Genomic DNA, 15,036 nt, shown 5'->3' with positions numbered 1-15,036 from the left:
CCTTTCAGTAGAAGATGAAATTCCGCAGAACAAATGACCAGGTTTCAAGTGAAGTACACAACACTAATCAGTCAATCAATCCAATCATCAATCAGTTAATCAACTGTGTCTTAATTGAACAATTATTGCATTCAAAGCAGTAGCTTCAAACCTTGCCCATCATCCAGTCCGCCATCAGGGAATACAAAAGAAAGTAAACCAATATTAAAATGTTTCAGAATAAAAAAATATTCAACGTTTTATTCACATATATACAAAGATGATCAAAATAGAAAAAAAAATAAATCAATTGTCCTTTAATAACATTTGGTTCTATTTTGTAAAATAAACTCTTTCCAGTCACGAGAGAATGAGATATAGCCATATTGTCATGAGATCTAGAAGCACTTCCTGTGGACAATGCTGGGTCCGGACTCATCATACTCCTCTTTGCTGATCCACATCTGTTGGAAGGTAGACAGAGACGCCAGAATAGAACCACCGATCCAGACAGAGTATTTCCTCTCGGGTGGGGCGATGATCTTGATCTTCATTGTGGGTGGGGCAAGAGCTGTGATCTCCTTCTGCATACGGTCAGCAATGCCGGGGAACATGGTGCTTCCGCCAGACAAAACTGTGTTAGCGTACAAGTCTTTACGGATATCTACGTCGCACTTCATGATTGAGTTGTATGTGGTTTCGTGAATACCAGCAGATTCCATACCCAAGAAAGATGGCTGGAAGAGGGCTTCTGGACACCTGAATCTCTCGTTGCCAATGGTGATGACCTGACCGTCAGGTAATTCGTAGCTCTTCTCCAGTGATGAAGACGAGGCTGCGGTTTGCATTTCCTGTTCGAAGTCGAGGGCGACGTAGCACAACTTTTCTTTAATATCTCTCACAATTTCTCTCTCGGCTGTGGTTGTGAACGAATAGCCACGCTCGGTCAAGATTTTCATGAGGTAATCAGTAAGATCTCGGCCGGCCAAATCCAAACGAAGAATTGCATGAGGAAGGGCGTAACCCTCGTAGATGGGGACAGTGTGGGTCACACCATCACCAGAGTCCAACACAATACCTGTGGTACGACCAGAAGCATACAGAGAAAGGACAGCCTGGATAGCCACATACATTGCTGGGGAGTTGAAGGTTTCAAACATGATTTGTGTCATCTTTTCTCTGTTGGCTTTGGGGTTGAGGGGGGCCTCCGTCAGAAGGACGGGGTGCTCTTCTGGGGCCACACGCAGCTCGTTGTAGAAGGTGTGATGCCAGATCTTCTCCATGTCGTCCCAGTTTGTGACGATACCGTGTTCAATGGGGTATTTCAGGGTGAGGATACCTCTCTTACTCTGGGCCTCGTCTCCCACATAGCTGTCTTTCTGTCCCATACCAACCATCACACCCTATTTAAGCAAGATGGAACACATTCATGTAATAATTTTGTTCATAAAAATGCGTATGATACAAGAACATTTAATCTTTTGTTATCGTAACTGGTCCGAGTAAAACACCGCAGAGTTAGATTAAAGGAGAAGAAAACTTAAAAACATGACACCATAGGCTGAAAAGAGCACATTTTCTTCTATCTGGTGGTGCCTGCTGCATAATTTTGCCATTTTTCCGCGCCATACACGTAAAGCCTGAATACGGCAAAGCTGGCATAAATCGCTGAGTCCATCGCGTCCTCCATCTTTAATATCCTGTAATTTATGCTGGGGGTGCGTTGCCTCTCAGCCAATGCGAGTCTTTAAAATTGTCGGCTTGTTCGTGTAAACTCGGAACCTACGTCCAACATTCCAGTTTCCCGATCGTCAAGCGGAAAACGAACTGTACTGTTCGCTACCTTCGGGGAAGAAGAGTTCTACTGGAAATGTACGAACTGCACTTCGGCCGTTTCCGACAGCAATTCTCCTCCTAACACAGAAGACTCCAGGACTAGTTCTTAGGCAAAATGGAGTCGCCCACAGCAGATGTTGGCGCGGACTGTATTTATAATTTATCAACTAGAGGTACATATTAGAATGTTTTTTATGGCATGCACATGCGAGGAAATGCATACTCTTTTCAATGTTATTTGATTGATATTTAAGTTTTCTTCTCCTTTAATTAAATTATTATTGCCTGAATCCCAGGCAGTGGGTATTGGGGTGGCATAGGTGACGTCATGCTATTGTGCTAATCTGTCTTGAGTGAAAGAAAATATTGAAACCTTGGATGCGTAGGTTTTAAAAACGGTACTAACGAGGTATGTTACGAACGGGTCTACGATATAGAATGTTTGAAGTTTAAGGTGATAAAATAAAGTGAAATCTAATATTACCTGATGCCTTGGTCTGCCGACGATGGATGGGAAGACAGCACGTGGAGCGTCGTCCCCGGCGAAACCGGCTTTACACATACCAGAGCCATTGTCGATAACCAGGGCGGCAACATCATCGTCAGACATTTTGTAGTTTCTTAAATTTGTATCAGGCAAATAGGCCAGGTAGTTCCAGTCTCACAGCAGGTGTGTTCTGTTCGGTAAGATATCCAGGTATGCTCAGGTGTAGGGCGGTAGCCCGCTTTTATGTGCCGCTCAGGTTAATGGAGCGGATCGAGAGCATATGACGTGGCCTTACGAGGGAAAGACGAAGATATGACCATATATGGGCATAACATAGCCCCCGTGGCAGGATGACGGGTTACTCTATAACACACCTGTAATTATGACAGGTTGACCTCGTTCACTTTACACCTGTAACGTGTGGATTGTGGTATGTATGGCCAAGTTTTACCTGATTGGGCAGATAAATATTTCATAGAACTGTGAATTATTCAGAGTACACCTCACCCCTCACCCTCATCTCGTCCTACCCTTGTGTACTACGTATGCGTGAACATATACCCCCGGGGAATCTAATGGGGCGTAAGGCTTATACAAATTGTAATTAACTCATTATTCTTCAGCCATTCTACATTACATATATAGTTAAGAAAGTCATGCGTAGAACCATATACATGTATAATAACGCTCATCTTAACTTTACATTTATCATTGATTATGGATTTGCAATATTCTATGCACCACAGCTTAATATAGATCTTACTCACTACCCTAGGCCTGGCATATATTGACCGCTTACTAAATCCTTCACTATAACTTTTTGACCATATTGGTACATGTACTGCGATCATTGTTTACCTACAAATCTAACCCCAGCTGTGACTCACTAAATCAGATCTAATATACATACACTATATACCTGAGCAGCGCCATATTTTACTGACGCTTTCATCATGTATCAGTAAAATGCCACCTGCCCAAATAAGGATGAGTAAATAACGACTCAGAGCTGAAAGTAAATATTACGAGATCTTATCTGCAAAGGGCCTGGAAAAAGCCTTGTGGTTTGTCCTGGAGAAAGATGAGATCGAGAGTTCGAATCCACTTCCCGCCGTTTCGGCTGCAGGATGAAGTCTGGAGGTTTTTGAGATACCTGACGAAATACGTTGGTTTCTCTTAGACTGTAGTGGGCTTCTTACATCTGTAAACAGATCGCCATGTTGGTGAAAATATAGAGATTACATTTTCTAAAAGTTTCCACAATATGGCGGCAATATTGCTGAACAGGCCACGAAACCATTGAAGCGAAAAGCCATTGAAATGGGAGAACCGGAAATAGCAGGAATGCAATTGTTACTTTATATGGTTGTATTATTATGTAACAGATGTTATGTAACTGAACTGTTCAAATAGATAAGAAAATGTGGATTTCATTTTCCAATATTAGATATTGTTAAGTATACAGAGACGTGTGTTTGTCTGGTGGTTGTGGTCGGGGTCGGGGGAGTTGGGGTGGTGATGGTGGTTGAGTATACTAGTACTTCATGTACAACGTTCAACTATCTGGTATACCTTAGTGTTCATAGGTTTCCCTTACGGTTTTATAATGTGACAGGAAAGCGTATAAAAGGCACCGTGGTGATTTAATGTTAACTTGAAAAGTGGTTTACTAATTACTAACATGCTTTTATCTATTTATAGACTATACACGTGGCCTGCTGCGTGAATAGGCCACTTAAGTTTATTCTTGGAGATTATCTATAATGAATTCATGAAAACCTGATAATTTACTGAGATAGAGTACAAGTGATAGATACTGTTAACGTATTTATATGGACTAAGTCTAAATTACATAGCCGCACACCATTTCAGCGGCCAGTCTTCAGGAAGCGGATTATTCCATGTATAGAACAGGTCCTTTTTTTCTTGAAACTGATTTTTCCAGTTTGGAAACTATAACTCGAGTAAGTGAATACCTTCAATAGTATAACATAGTGATAAATGAAGCAAGTTTGAAAGTTAGAAAATTCTTTCTGAAATAAGGTTTTGTTATGCAAATATTCTGTTCACCTCGTCAATGGTGCAATCTAATTAGATAATCTACAGGCCTGCACAGCATTATTTGTTTGGACATGATAAAATAGCCTGTTTTCCAAAACATGTTTCTGTTAACAGCAGGAATTAATAATCAACGGTAAGTGTTTTGGAAGCAGGTCCAATCATTAAAGTTATGTTTTGCTTGCCACTGTTTTGAACGACAAGTGTCTGCGTGGTGGACCATGTTCGTGTGTGACAAACTTCTCTGCCATCTTCTCTTATTTGAGCATGTATTACATTGACCAACGTCACCCGATGTCAGCTCTGACAGAGCAAAACTTATTAATTAATGGCTTGCTTGATTGGGCAGTGAATTTGTATCCCCTGCTCTCACTGCAGCTGGATCCTTGGTGACGACAAGCGGTCGATGCCACTCTTGTGGTCATTTGGGCAATCTGAGTCAACATGCACATGTATAGCTGTACTTTTTGAGTCATTTTCAAATTTAGATATTGTAGTACAGCATGGTACATGGCTTCACACTGGCTTCTAGGAATATAAAAATTCTATGTTTAAAGTCTTTTCTACTGCCAAGAGCTGAACTGCTGCGCAGTGTGAAAACAAAACCGTGGCTTTTAATCAACCGTCAGAGTTTCTCATTGATTTTACATACATGAATAACGATGACGTGTACTGGCGTCTCCATGGCTCTCCTGGAGACTACATATATGAGATATGTGTCAGTGAAAAACTAAGACCCAGTAAGTGTTTTACGTTCTGGAGGCAACATACAGATTTATCAAAGGTTGCAATCCACTGGTCCTCTCATACATGCCATAAATAGCCACTCGCACGTGAAGTCGCCCCGAGGTCATGTGACTTTGGACAAACAACGGCATTAGATTTCTTCCCTATATGGAACTACATCCTCTCTTATCTGCAATTAAAGCCATATATGGGTATATTTAAGCCGTGATATGACAACAACAATAATAGGCCAACATTTCCATATGTACACACAAACAAATTACATTAAACCTGTTTATTAGACTGAAGTATTTCATTTGTGTTGTATATTTCAGTTATACTATGGCGACCAACATTATAGTGGGAGGAAAGCGGAAAGCTGGCAGAGCAGGGTGAGGAAACCCACGACCATTAGCAGGTTTATCAGATTGCATTTTGAAAATAAAACCAAAATAGGAAAAGTTTCTTCCGTTTCACCATCTAAGCGGTGATGCAGGCAGCTATAATCTTTGAAATAAGCCAGACCGTATCATATCAAAAGTGCGTTATAGGATAATTGGCGTTTCTTAAAGGTAACATATTGTCCAGAGCATTAGAAAAATGAATCGAATAAATTTTTACCTCAGTCATCGCTTTATTGGAATTGTCTATAAATTAAAGACCTTTGATCATTGCGGGACAAGTCTTGAAAAAGAGTAAAAAAAGATATATATATATATATATACACTCAACAGATGTACAGTGGAGACGTGTTAGGGATCATCATGTGGAATCTAATCTCTCAGAACTCGCTTTTCTGGAAATACTCGGGTTTCTGTTTGTAGGTTTCCTCATAACTACAAATTACAATGACAAGGAATACATCACAAAGGTTAACAAGAGTTTACCCCCTACAACAGGTTTGTAGACAGACTCCTATTATTTCCATCTATTCTGTTCTATCTATATAAGGCATCGAGTGACATATATCAACCATTCATCCGTGGACAGATCAGATAAACATCGGGCGCAGTAAGATTCAAGTCTTGTGACCTCGAAGATGGTGCGCATGATTATGGTTCATATCCGAGAAAGCTGAACGCAGATACTTGGAAAATGCCGAGAGCTAAAGGTGCAAAAGATGAATTCCATTACTTGCTAAACGACAAGTGGCCTCCTCAAACGAGAGACTTGAAGACAAACTACTGGGTCAGTGGGGCTTATGTATAGCTTTTTAACCATTTACGAACACTTTATGAAACAGTTAAACTCATCCAGTTTGACAGTTAAACCAAGCCAACAATAAACTTTTCCATTCCACAAAAAACGTGCATCTGGTTAATCGAACTTTAATCATGTAATATTGTCCATGAAGTCAATGGCCTTGGTGTCTCACTGACCTTGGTATCAGTTACACCGTATCATATTAGCGTGAAACGATACCAAACACTTTACATTGCGTCAAACCATCCATAATAGCACGTTGAACCTGCTGACGATAGCTATGGCACAAGTATATAAGTATATATAAAGGATGTATAGCTTCACGGTGTAAAACAGATGTACCCGTATACAATTTTCTGAACTCTCTGACGTTATTAGCCATTACAACGTCCTGTCCCTAGTACTGGTATAGATCTTATCACGAACTCATCAAATAAAACAGCTTATCAATTCAGGAAATAACGAAATATTCAAGGAAATATCAGTGAGTTTAATAACAACAGTTTTCCATTTTAACATGGTAGTATGTACCATAGTTTAATAATTTGCTAGTCAAATTGCCTGGTAACTGTACAGGATAATACTTGTGAGGATATCACTTGAAAAGTGATAACCACCACAGCTCGGCATATTTACTTATGAGAGAAACTTCCCGAGCCGAACGTAAAGCAGTAATAGATTACCGAAAGTCCATAGTATCGAAATCAGAAGTAAAATATCCGCAAAAATGTACAAAAGGGGAAAAACATAAACAACATGGATAAACACTTACAACAAAATCAAAATGCGCTAAGCACAAAATCATCTTTACTCTTAAGTAGGTGCCATGATAATGGCGCAATGTGGGCAACCCAACATTTGTAAATCTCCAGTTGACCAGATTTAATGCTGTTTTTTTATATTTTCTCTTACGTAGCCTACTTCAGAATGACAGATAATTGTTTGTCTTTTCACTCTGCATGGTGATTCGTTTTAGCGTGGTTCAAAGCATATTTACCGATAAATAGCAAAGCTGTCATCAAACGATGGAGAAATCTCATCAGATTCCGTAACAAAGTATATCGCCGAATAACCAGTAGGGTGTTACATGTATGTTAGTACAGACAAATTGCTGGTGTGAGGGCTTGGGATTGGAACCATGTAATAGGAATACCACAGCGGATGCAGGCCCAGAAATATAAAGGTAATTCTATCTCTTCGTACATATGCTTGCGGCATGACACAGTAAGAGTGACGCTGTACCACAGAATGAAAATGAGTTAATCTAAAACACATTTTACTCCATTTACAATAGCGTTATAGTGTCATAGAATGTAGCTTATCGTAATCTGCGCATGCGCACAAACAAATAATACTGTTTGTGTTTCGTGCAATAAAACATCTTTTTACGTTATTTGCTAGAGCATCTAAAGAACCACAAAACAATTAAGACAGGGACACTTAAAATACACAAACCATCTTACGAACATGGTTGGGAGTGGGGCACACGAAATACACAGATCATCTTACAAACAGGGGTGGGTGGTAGAGCGGAAAAGCAGAGGCGGAGCGGTAGTGGCGCGGGAATAGTAAATGATAGTAACTTAAAGCAAATCGGTCAGAATTTAATGAAGAAGATGGACAGAATTTTACTGAATATGTGTACCAAAACACAGAGTCATCAATGTTTTCAAGTCAAGATTGTGTTATTATATGATATATCCAGCCGTCTTCTCAATCCAGTAGTGGTTCTTTCAACCCGACCAGTATGTTTGCAATTACATCAGTATTTCAAGTCAAGGTAAAAACTGTGTTGCAGATCATAACATCGGACAAGACAAGGGAACATGTTCAAACTTTGTAATAATTTTATATGATGAATTTTACTAAGATCCTCAGCGAGTTCGCCATTCATGCAGGCTCTCGGCTAACAAGGTGGCGTGTTCGAATCCAGCTCTCGATGTGTCCCGACGTCGAAGTCGGGAGGTTTGTAAGGCATTTGCTGCAAGGCTTTCCCAAGAACGACCGGAGAGGAAACCAGCATGGGCTGGACTTGAACTCACAGCGACGGCATTGGCAAGAGGGTCCTGGGTCATTCGCTCCACTAACACGCTAGGGGACTAAGTGGCTCAGTGGTTAGCGCGCTAGCGCATCATAATGACCCAGGAGCCTCTCACCAATGCGGTCGCTCTGAGTTCAAGTCCAGCTCATGCTGGCTTCCTCTCTGGCCGTCTGCCAGCAAAACACAAGAATATTAGAGCACGCCCGCACATGCCAAGTAGTCTAATTTAGACAGAAGGTAAACATGTTTATCATGGGTCACTGGAGAACAAGACGTGGGTGATTTATAGATTGATTTTAGCAGATGATATGATAGTCCGTGATTACAGTGAGACTGACTGAGCAAATGACGGCGGACATGTATACTGAATGTATACGTGGCTACACCTTCCGGCACTTTCAAGAAATCACTACGGTTGATTTTATGACTGAAACAAGTGATCGAATTTAATCTCATCTGGTTCTCGTTTTTCTCTAAATCGATAATTAATACCACGACACATGAGTATAATTACCTTCTGAATCCATTACAAGCTACTGGTATAAATATTTAACATATGCCTTGTGTCGTGGAAAAGAAAATGAGCTATAAGCCAGCGTCCGTATTTATTAAGCAACTTAAGACTAAACTAATAAATTAAAAGTGTTTAAAAAATGCCAAACTCAGAAAAGGAAAGATCTCGAATTTTGTACGTACGCTTGGGTTTTTACGTCGTACACTACGATTTTTCAGTCATACGACGACAAAGAGTCATTAGGTGTGAACCCAGATTGTGGAGGGTACATCGTGCTGCTGAGAACAGTGTACAAATTTTAAACTTCTTAGAGCAAAACATGTTTGAATTCTGGCTCAAGTCCTAGGAGGCTATACCGAAAATTTTTTCGGCAAAAAGTCGATAAGGGTAAATCCCATCGAATTTTATCTTTCAAGAAATATCAGCCTCGTTCAAAATCGGTAATAAAGTTTCTAAAATTTATAAAGCAGATCACATTTTAACTTTCGAATTAGTTTAACACTAAATACTACAGGTGTGACATTCACTGAAAATTCAGTGATTTAAACTATCCTTGGTAAACGCAAGGTGCCAGATGCGGTTATTTGGCCAACAATGTCAGATAAAGCCTCTCGACGTTTGATAAGAGTAGACCCAGAAGCTATACTAGCGATTCCGAAACTTTAGTTGTCTCCATGATGAAAACAGAATGTCAATTCTTTCATATCTTGTTACTCTATGTACTGACGATTGATGAAATAATATACGACACATAAGTTGAACGAATGTTATAAAAAATATAGTCCAGGTTATTGAAGACGGGACGTCACAGCCGAGATCTCAAGGGACTATCACACACTATAGGGGGAGGATCAATTGTATACCCTCCTGGAATATTTCACGTAGAAAATAATCGGATATATTTAGCTGTGCTGAAGGTTTCGTGTAAATACACAGAGATGTAAATACATCGAGGTGTGAATACTTACAGGTATAAATACACACAGGTGTAAATACATACATGTGCATATGTATACAGGTGTTAAGACACACAGGTGTAAATATATACACGTATAAATACATACAGGTGCAAATATTTTTTTGATATGTTTGATTGTTGTTAAACACAACACTCAAGAATTTTTCACTTAGATACAATGACAATCAATTTTTTTAGTGAAGAAAAACTGACAGAAAGAAAACTAATGTGCTGGTGTAAATTTGTGCAGATGTATATACATGCGATGGTGAATATACACGGAGGTATGAATGCAGATAGATGTAAATGCATGCACATTTTAAGTCATATAGGTGTAGTATATGATTGTGTACATTCATGCAATTTGCTCTTATGCGATTGCAGATAGATCCATATATGCTAAAACTAATGCGAATTGAGGTGCGTGGGACATGGACATCCGCTCATTCTCTCCCACTTTTACTGTATATTTGTTGTTAACTCAAAGCGTGTCCACAAGCCCTCAAAATGAATTTCTCATGGGTAAGTGCATACCATGCACATCTCAACATAAAAACTTGTGTGTTTAATACTTACTTTGTAAGACAGATTCCGAGTCAACTGAACTATCTAATATTTGTTACAGTGTGTTGAAACTTGCATAGGGTGGTTCCAAACAAGCTGAGTAAAACCCAACGATACGCATTTTACAGGAGGATATTCATTTAGGCTTAAACAGTCGTTGTCCAATGGGTACCGTGCGTTCTGTCGATAGACAACTGGATTTTGATTAATGAGGTCGAATGTTCAAATCCAGATCCTACCTGATCGCCTGATGCTTTTAATTCGGGATATTGTTAGGTACCGGTGTATGATTAGGAGAGGTGGTTCACTGAAGGCTCTGTCCGGTTTCCGTCACTTTAGACGTGATTTGAACTTTCATATAAGTGAAATGCCCTTGCATAGGTATAACAATTATTTTTAGGACTTTAAGGATTAAGAGTGTCCATGTTCTAACAGCAACTACCTTATAAGGTTGTTAGTCGTCGTAGAATATAACAAAGAGCACATTTGCAAAAATGCAGCGCTTTAAACTATTATTGTAGACACGAGTTGTATGCTAAATATAGTGGTATCTTGTAAATGTCGTGTCTAATCGGAAAACATATTCTTTTGTCATGTCTCACGAAGACACGGATTCAAAAATACAAATGTATTCATACAGGGGTAACTCATACAAAAACAAGTAAATTTCAGCCTTTAAAGAGTGAGAAACCTACATCATCAAAGAACCTCTCACAAAAGTTTCGTTATCGTTACAGACGGCTTGCATTAACAAAGCATTCAGAACTTGCTTTATGTCGCGTGAGAGTAGCGTATATACATGTTGCTGTACAACTTTTGGAGATGCATAGAGCATTTAAATGATTGTATGTAGGCTACTGACAAAACGTGCGATCATGTGAAACAATGAGACCATTATTAACAAAGAAAAACCTTGTTTTCATTCCCAGGCGCCAGATGCTGTTGTTTTGATATTGCCTGGCCAAGCCACCGATGAAAGTAAGCAGAAATATTTTACTGTTGGATGCATACATCGTTGTCCACGTCCCGTGAGGTCACATGAGCGAAGGTGGGGTGACTGCCGCTTGATCTGTGTGACCTGTCTCCCCGACCTCTCGCCACGCCTACCACACCCTTCCCCCAATATTGTCTGGTGATTCATATAGGCCCCCATTACATATGCATACATGATAGCGATATCGTCCTTGGTCGATTAACAGAAAGGCTTACATAAGAAAACGAGAACTATAAGATAAGCCTTGGCACTAAACTGGATCGCGACAAATGCTTCACAAACATGACAAGGGTTGGCACACATATTATGTCTGCTTTCCAGCATTATTAAAGCCTGTATACCAGTCCGGAGTCGCCGCCGTGTCGACCATGTCCGGGTATAGTAAATGCCCTACGAAATGCACGCTATATCGCTGTGCAGTCAGTCGTCAATAGCTCGTGTTACACGGTACATTGTTCGGGTCTATATCCCTGCACACTACTGAACCCCGGTGTCATTTTGCCGGGTCTCGCCTCGGGCATTATAATCACAGTCTCGCTATATGAACAAGGATGTATAAATCAGATGCCCATATATGGAGAATCTATGACAGCATAATAGTCGCACGAAGCCTGGTGTCTGAAAACCTTACCATATATGGTAACGTGTATGTCAGCCTGTGGGCTGTGAGTGCTGAAGTGTTTGTGCCACCCATAAGGAAGATAAAACAGTTTATAAGCGGGAACCGGACCGGGCGTGTTTACAGACTGCTTTTCAAGCGCGAAGGAACAACACGTTCACCTAGGCACTCTTTACAGGCCGGAAAACAGAACAACACTCAACATGTCTGACGATGAGGTTGCCGCCCTGGTTATCGACAATGGCTCTGGTATGTGTAAAGCCGGTTTCGCCGGGGACGACGCTCCACGTGCTGTCTTCCCTTCCATTGTGGGCAGACCTAGACATCAGGTAAGAAATCTTTTATTCATATCAAAACTACCAATTCACACATTGCCAAAGCTCATTATAATACCCACGAAAATGTCCAATCGTTCGTATCCATGCCCATTCAATAACAACAAACTTGTGCTTTCAAACGTATATTAGGCTCTTCAGCGCAACTGAGGAGCTGGGAACTTAATTACCATATGCACCTGTGTGAACTACTTCCATTTAAACCCTTCGTAATAAAATGTTACCTGTAAATGAGTTTATTGGGAAGTGTATTAACCATGTATTGAGTTTATACGGCGTGGGGGCTGACCGCTCTTATCTGACAATTCCAAATACACAAAGCCTTACCAAGTTTTACTTGGCAGGTTTTTGTATTCAAGTGTACAGCATGGGGTTTTAAAGATACACCGCTGAAGCTAAAATGTCGTGTGTATCAGCCAAAAAATATAACTTGTATTTGGGCTTAAAATCGTCTTCTATGCTACTTTCTAGGGTGTGATGGTTGGTATGGGACAGAAAGACAGCTATGTGGGAGACGAGGCCCAGAGTAAGAGAGGTATCCTCACCCTGAAATACCCCATTGAACACGGTATCGTCACAAACTGGGACGACATGGAGAAGATCTGGCATCACACCTTCTACAACGAGCTGCGTGTGGCCCCAGAAGAGCACCCCGTCCTTCTGACGGAGGCTCCTCTCAACCCCAAGGCCAACAGGGAAAAGATGACACAAATAATGTTCGAAACCTTCAACTCTCCAGCTATGTATGTGGCTATCCAGGCTGTCCTTTCTCTGTATGCTTCTGGTCGTACCACAGGTATTGTGTTGGACTCTGGTGATGGGGTGTCCCATACCGTCCCCATCTACGAGGGTTACGCTCTGCCCCATGCCATCATTCGTCTTGATCTTGCTGGCCGAGATCTTACAGACTACCTCATGAAAATCTTGACCGAGCGTGGTTACTCATTCACAACCACAGCCGAGAGAGAAATTGTGAGAGATATTAAAGAAAAGTTGTGCTACGTCGCCCTCGACTTTGAACAGGAAATGCAGACCGCAGCCTCGTCTTCATCACTGGAGAAGAGCTACGAATTACCCGACGGTCAGGTCATCACCATTGGCAACGAGAGATTCAGGTGTCCAGAAGCAATGTTTCAGCCCGCTTTCTTGGGTATGGAATCTTCTGGTATTCACGAAACAACATATAATTCAATCATGAAGTGCGACGTAGATATTCGTAAAGACTTGTATGCTAATACAGTTTTGTCTGGCGGCACCACCATGTACCCCGGTATTGCTGACCGTATGCAGAAAGAAATATCCGCTTTAGCTCCACCCACAATGAAGATCAAGATCATCGCCCCGCCTGAGAGGAAATACTCTGTCTGGATCGGTGGTTCTATTCTGGCGTCTCTGTCCACCTTCCAACAGATGTGGATCAGCAAAGAGGAGTATGATGAGTCCGGACCCAGCATTGTCCACAGGAAGTGCTTCTAGACTGCTATCTTGAACATTGTTGTCTTTCACATGTGATACAAAACTCAGTGTATCGTACTACGGAACTTTATCTAAAATATCTCGACCTTCATTCTGTTGTTTTTCGTTCATATTTGATCTTTTATACAACGTTTTATAAAAAAAAAAGATAAAAAAAAACCTCAATCAAAAATTTGCATTGTTTTTCCTTTTTCTTCTAGTTTTACTTTTCTTCACATTCAGGTATATTAACCATTATTTGATACTACGTGTGATACCACATTATTGACAGCATAGTGTATTTTTCACATATTAATTCATATACCTCAAAGGCACAAATGTCAGCCGACACGCAGGAATGCGCATGTGTGTAGCAGCCGGTTTCACTTGTTGCTTTGGTGAATGAATCAGCCGGCTAAGCTCTACACTCAAGATAAGCAAAATAACATACATGTATATGGCTCTCGGATGGAATGTCGAAGTAGGCCGGACTGCGAATGGGTATGTTTGGGTTGGTACTCGCTGTGGACGACTCTCCGATCTCTTACATATATGCACGAATCCGCTGATAATATGTGTATATACCTGGGCAGAGATCACGAGTCCTGGCCGAACAGGTGTGACCTACACAAGTACAGCTAATGAGCATCCGGGCAGTCACGGTGGAAGTTACCCATTTACTGTCGTATTTATAATATGTATAACCGGGTCAGCTATGTCCCGGGCAAATACCCAGCGTTATTGTTTATATGCTGACTCATTGTGACCGGGACAGGAAATAACATAACAGAAAACACGAGCGGGAAAACAAGGTAGACAAAAATAGACGAAAACGTCCAGATTCTTCAGATAAGACTATACGAGCTGGTTCTTACCACTGCGTGGAATCACGTAAGTTGTATTACCGATGTTCTAGGTTACGATGTCAGGCTCTGGTTAATATGTGTAGTAAATACACTGCACCTAAAAGCTGACTGGGCGGGCTTTGATCTGATGTTCATAAATCTCTAGGATAAATGAGGTACTCGTTCAAAACCGGCTTTGGACAGGAAATTTGTAGGATGCCACAATCTCACTGCCTTTGGTGCCTTGGTGATCGGTGACGCTTGAGTGGCCGTTTTCGCAGTCAGGGGCCCGTTTCATGAATCGCACTTAGTTAAGTAAGCCCTTAATAACCATGACAACTTATGCTGTAGATATATAAAGCGCACTTAGCTAAGGGATGCTTAACACTTCATGAAGTACGCTTCATGACACTGGCACCATC

The 15,036-nt window shown here is 40.9% G+C and overlaps 2 protein-coding genes across 2 annotated transcripts; one reads left to right on the top strand and one right to left on the bottom strand.

Annotated features, from left to right (window-relative positions):
* Nucleotides 1-204: 204 nt before the first annotated feature.
* Nucleotides 205-2,529, bottom strand: LOC135475978 (actin, cytoplasmic). The gene is made up of 2 exons (XM_064755958.1): nt 2,300-2,529; nt 205-1,382 (listed from the first exon to the last, which is right to left on the bottom strand). Exons 1-2 carry the CDS (start codon nt 2,423-2,425, stop codon nt 378-380), a joined length of 1,131 nt encoding a protein of 376 aa, XP_064612028.1. The 5' UTR covers nt 2,426-2,529; the 3' UTR covers nt 205-377.
* A 9,573-nt stretch (nt 2,530-12,102) lies between these two features.
* On the top strand, nt 12,103-13,976 carry LOC135475091 (actin, non-muscle 6.2-like). Its single transcript, XM_064754833.1, has 2 exons — nt 12,103-12,308; nt 12,786-13,976. The coding sequence occupies exons 1-2, from the start codon at nt 12,183-12,185 to the stop codon at nt 13,788-13,790; spliced, it is 1,131 nt and encodes a 376-aa protein (XP_064610903.1). The 5' UTR covers nt 12,103-12,182; the 3' UTR covers nt 13,791-13,976.
* Nucleotides 13,977-15,036: the final 1,060 nt, after the last annotated feature.

The sequence above is a fragment of the Liolophura sinensis genome, chromosome 9 (assembly GCF_032854445.1).
Source record: "Liolophura sinensis isolate JHLJ2023 chromosome 9, CUHK_Ljap_v2, whole genome shotgun sequence".
Lineage (NCBI taxonomy): Eukaryota > Metazoa > Mollusca > Polyplacophora > Chitonida > Chitonidae > Liolophura > Liolophura sinensis.
The sequence above is the reverse complement of the archived record's forward strand: the minus strand, read 5'-3'. Positions and strand labels throughout refer to the sequence as shown.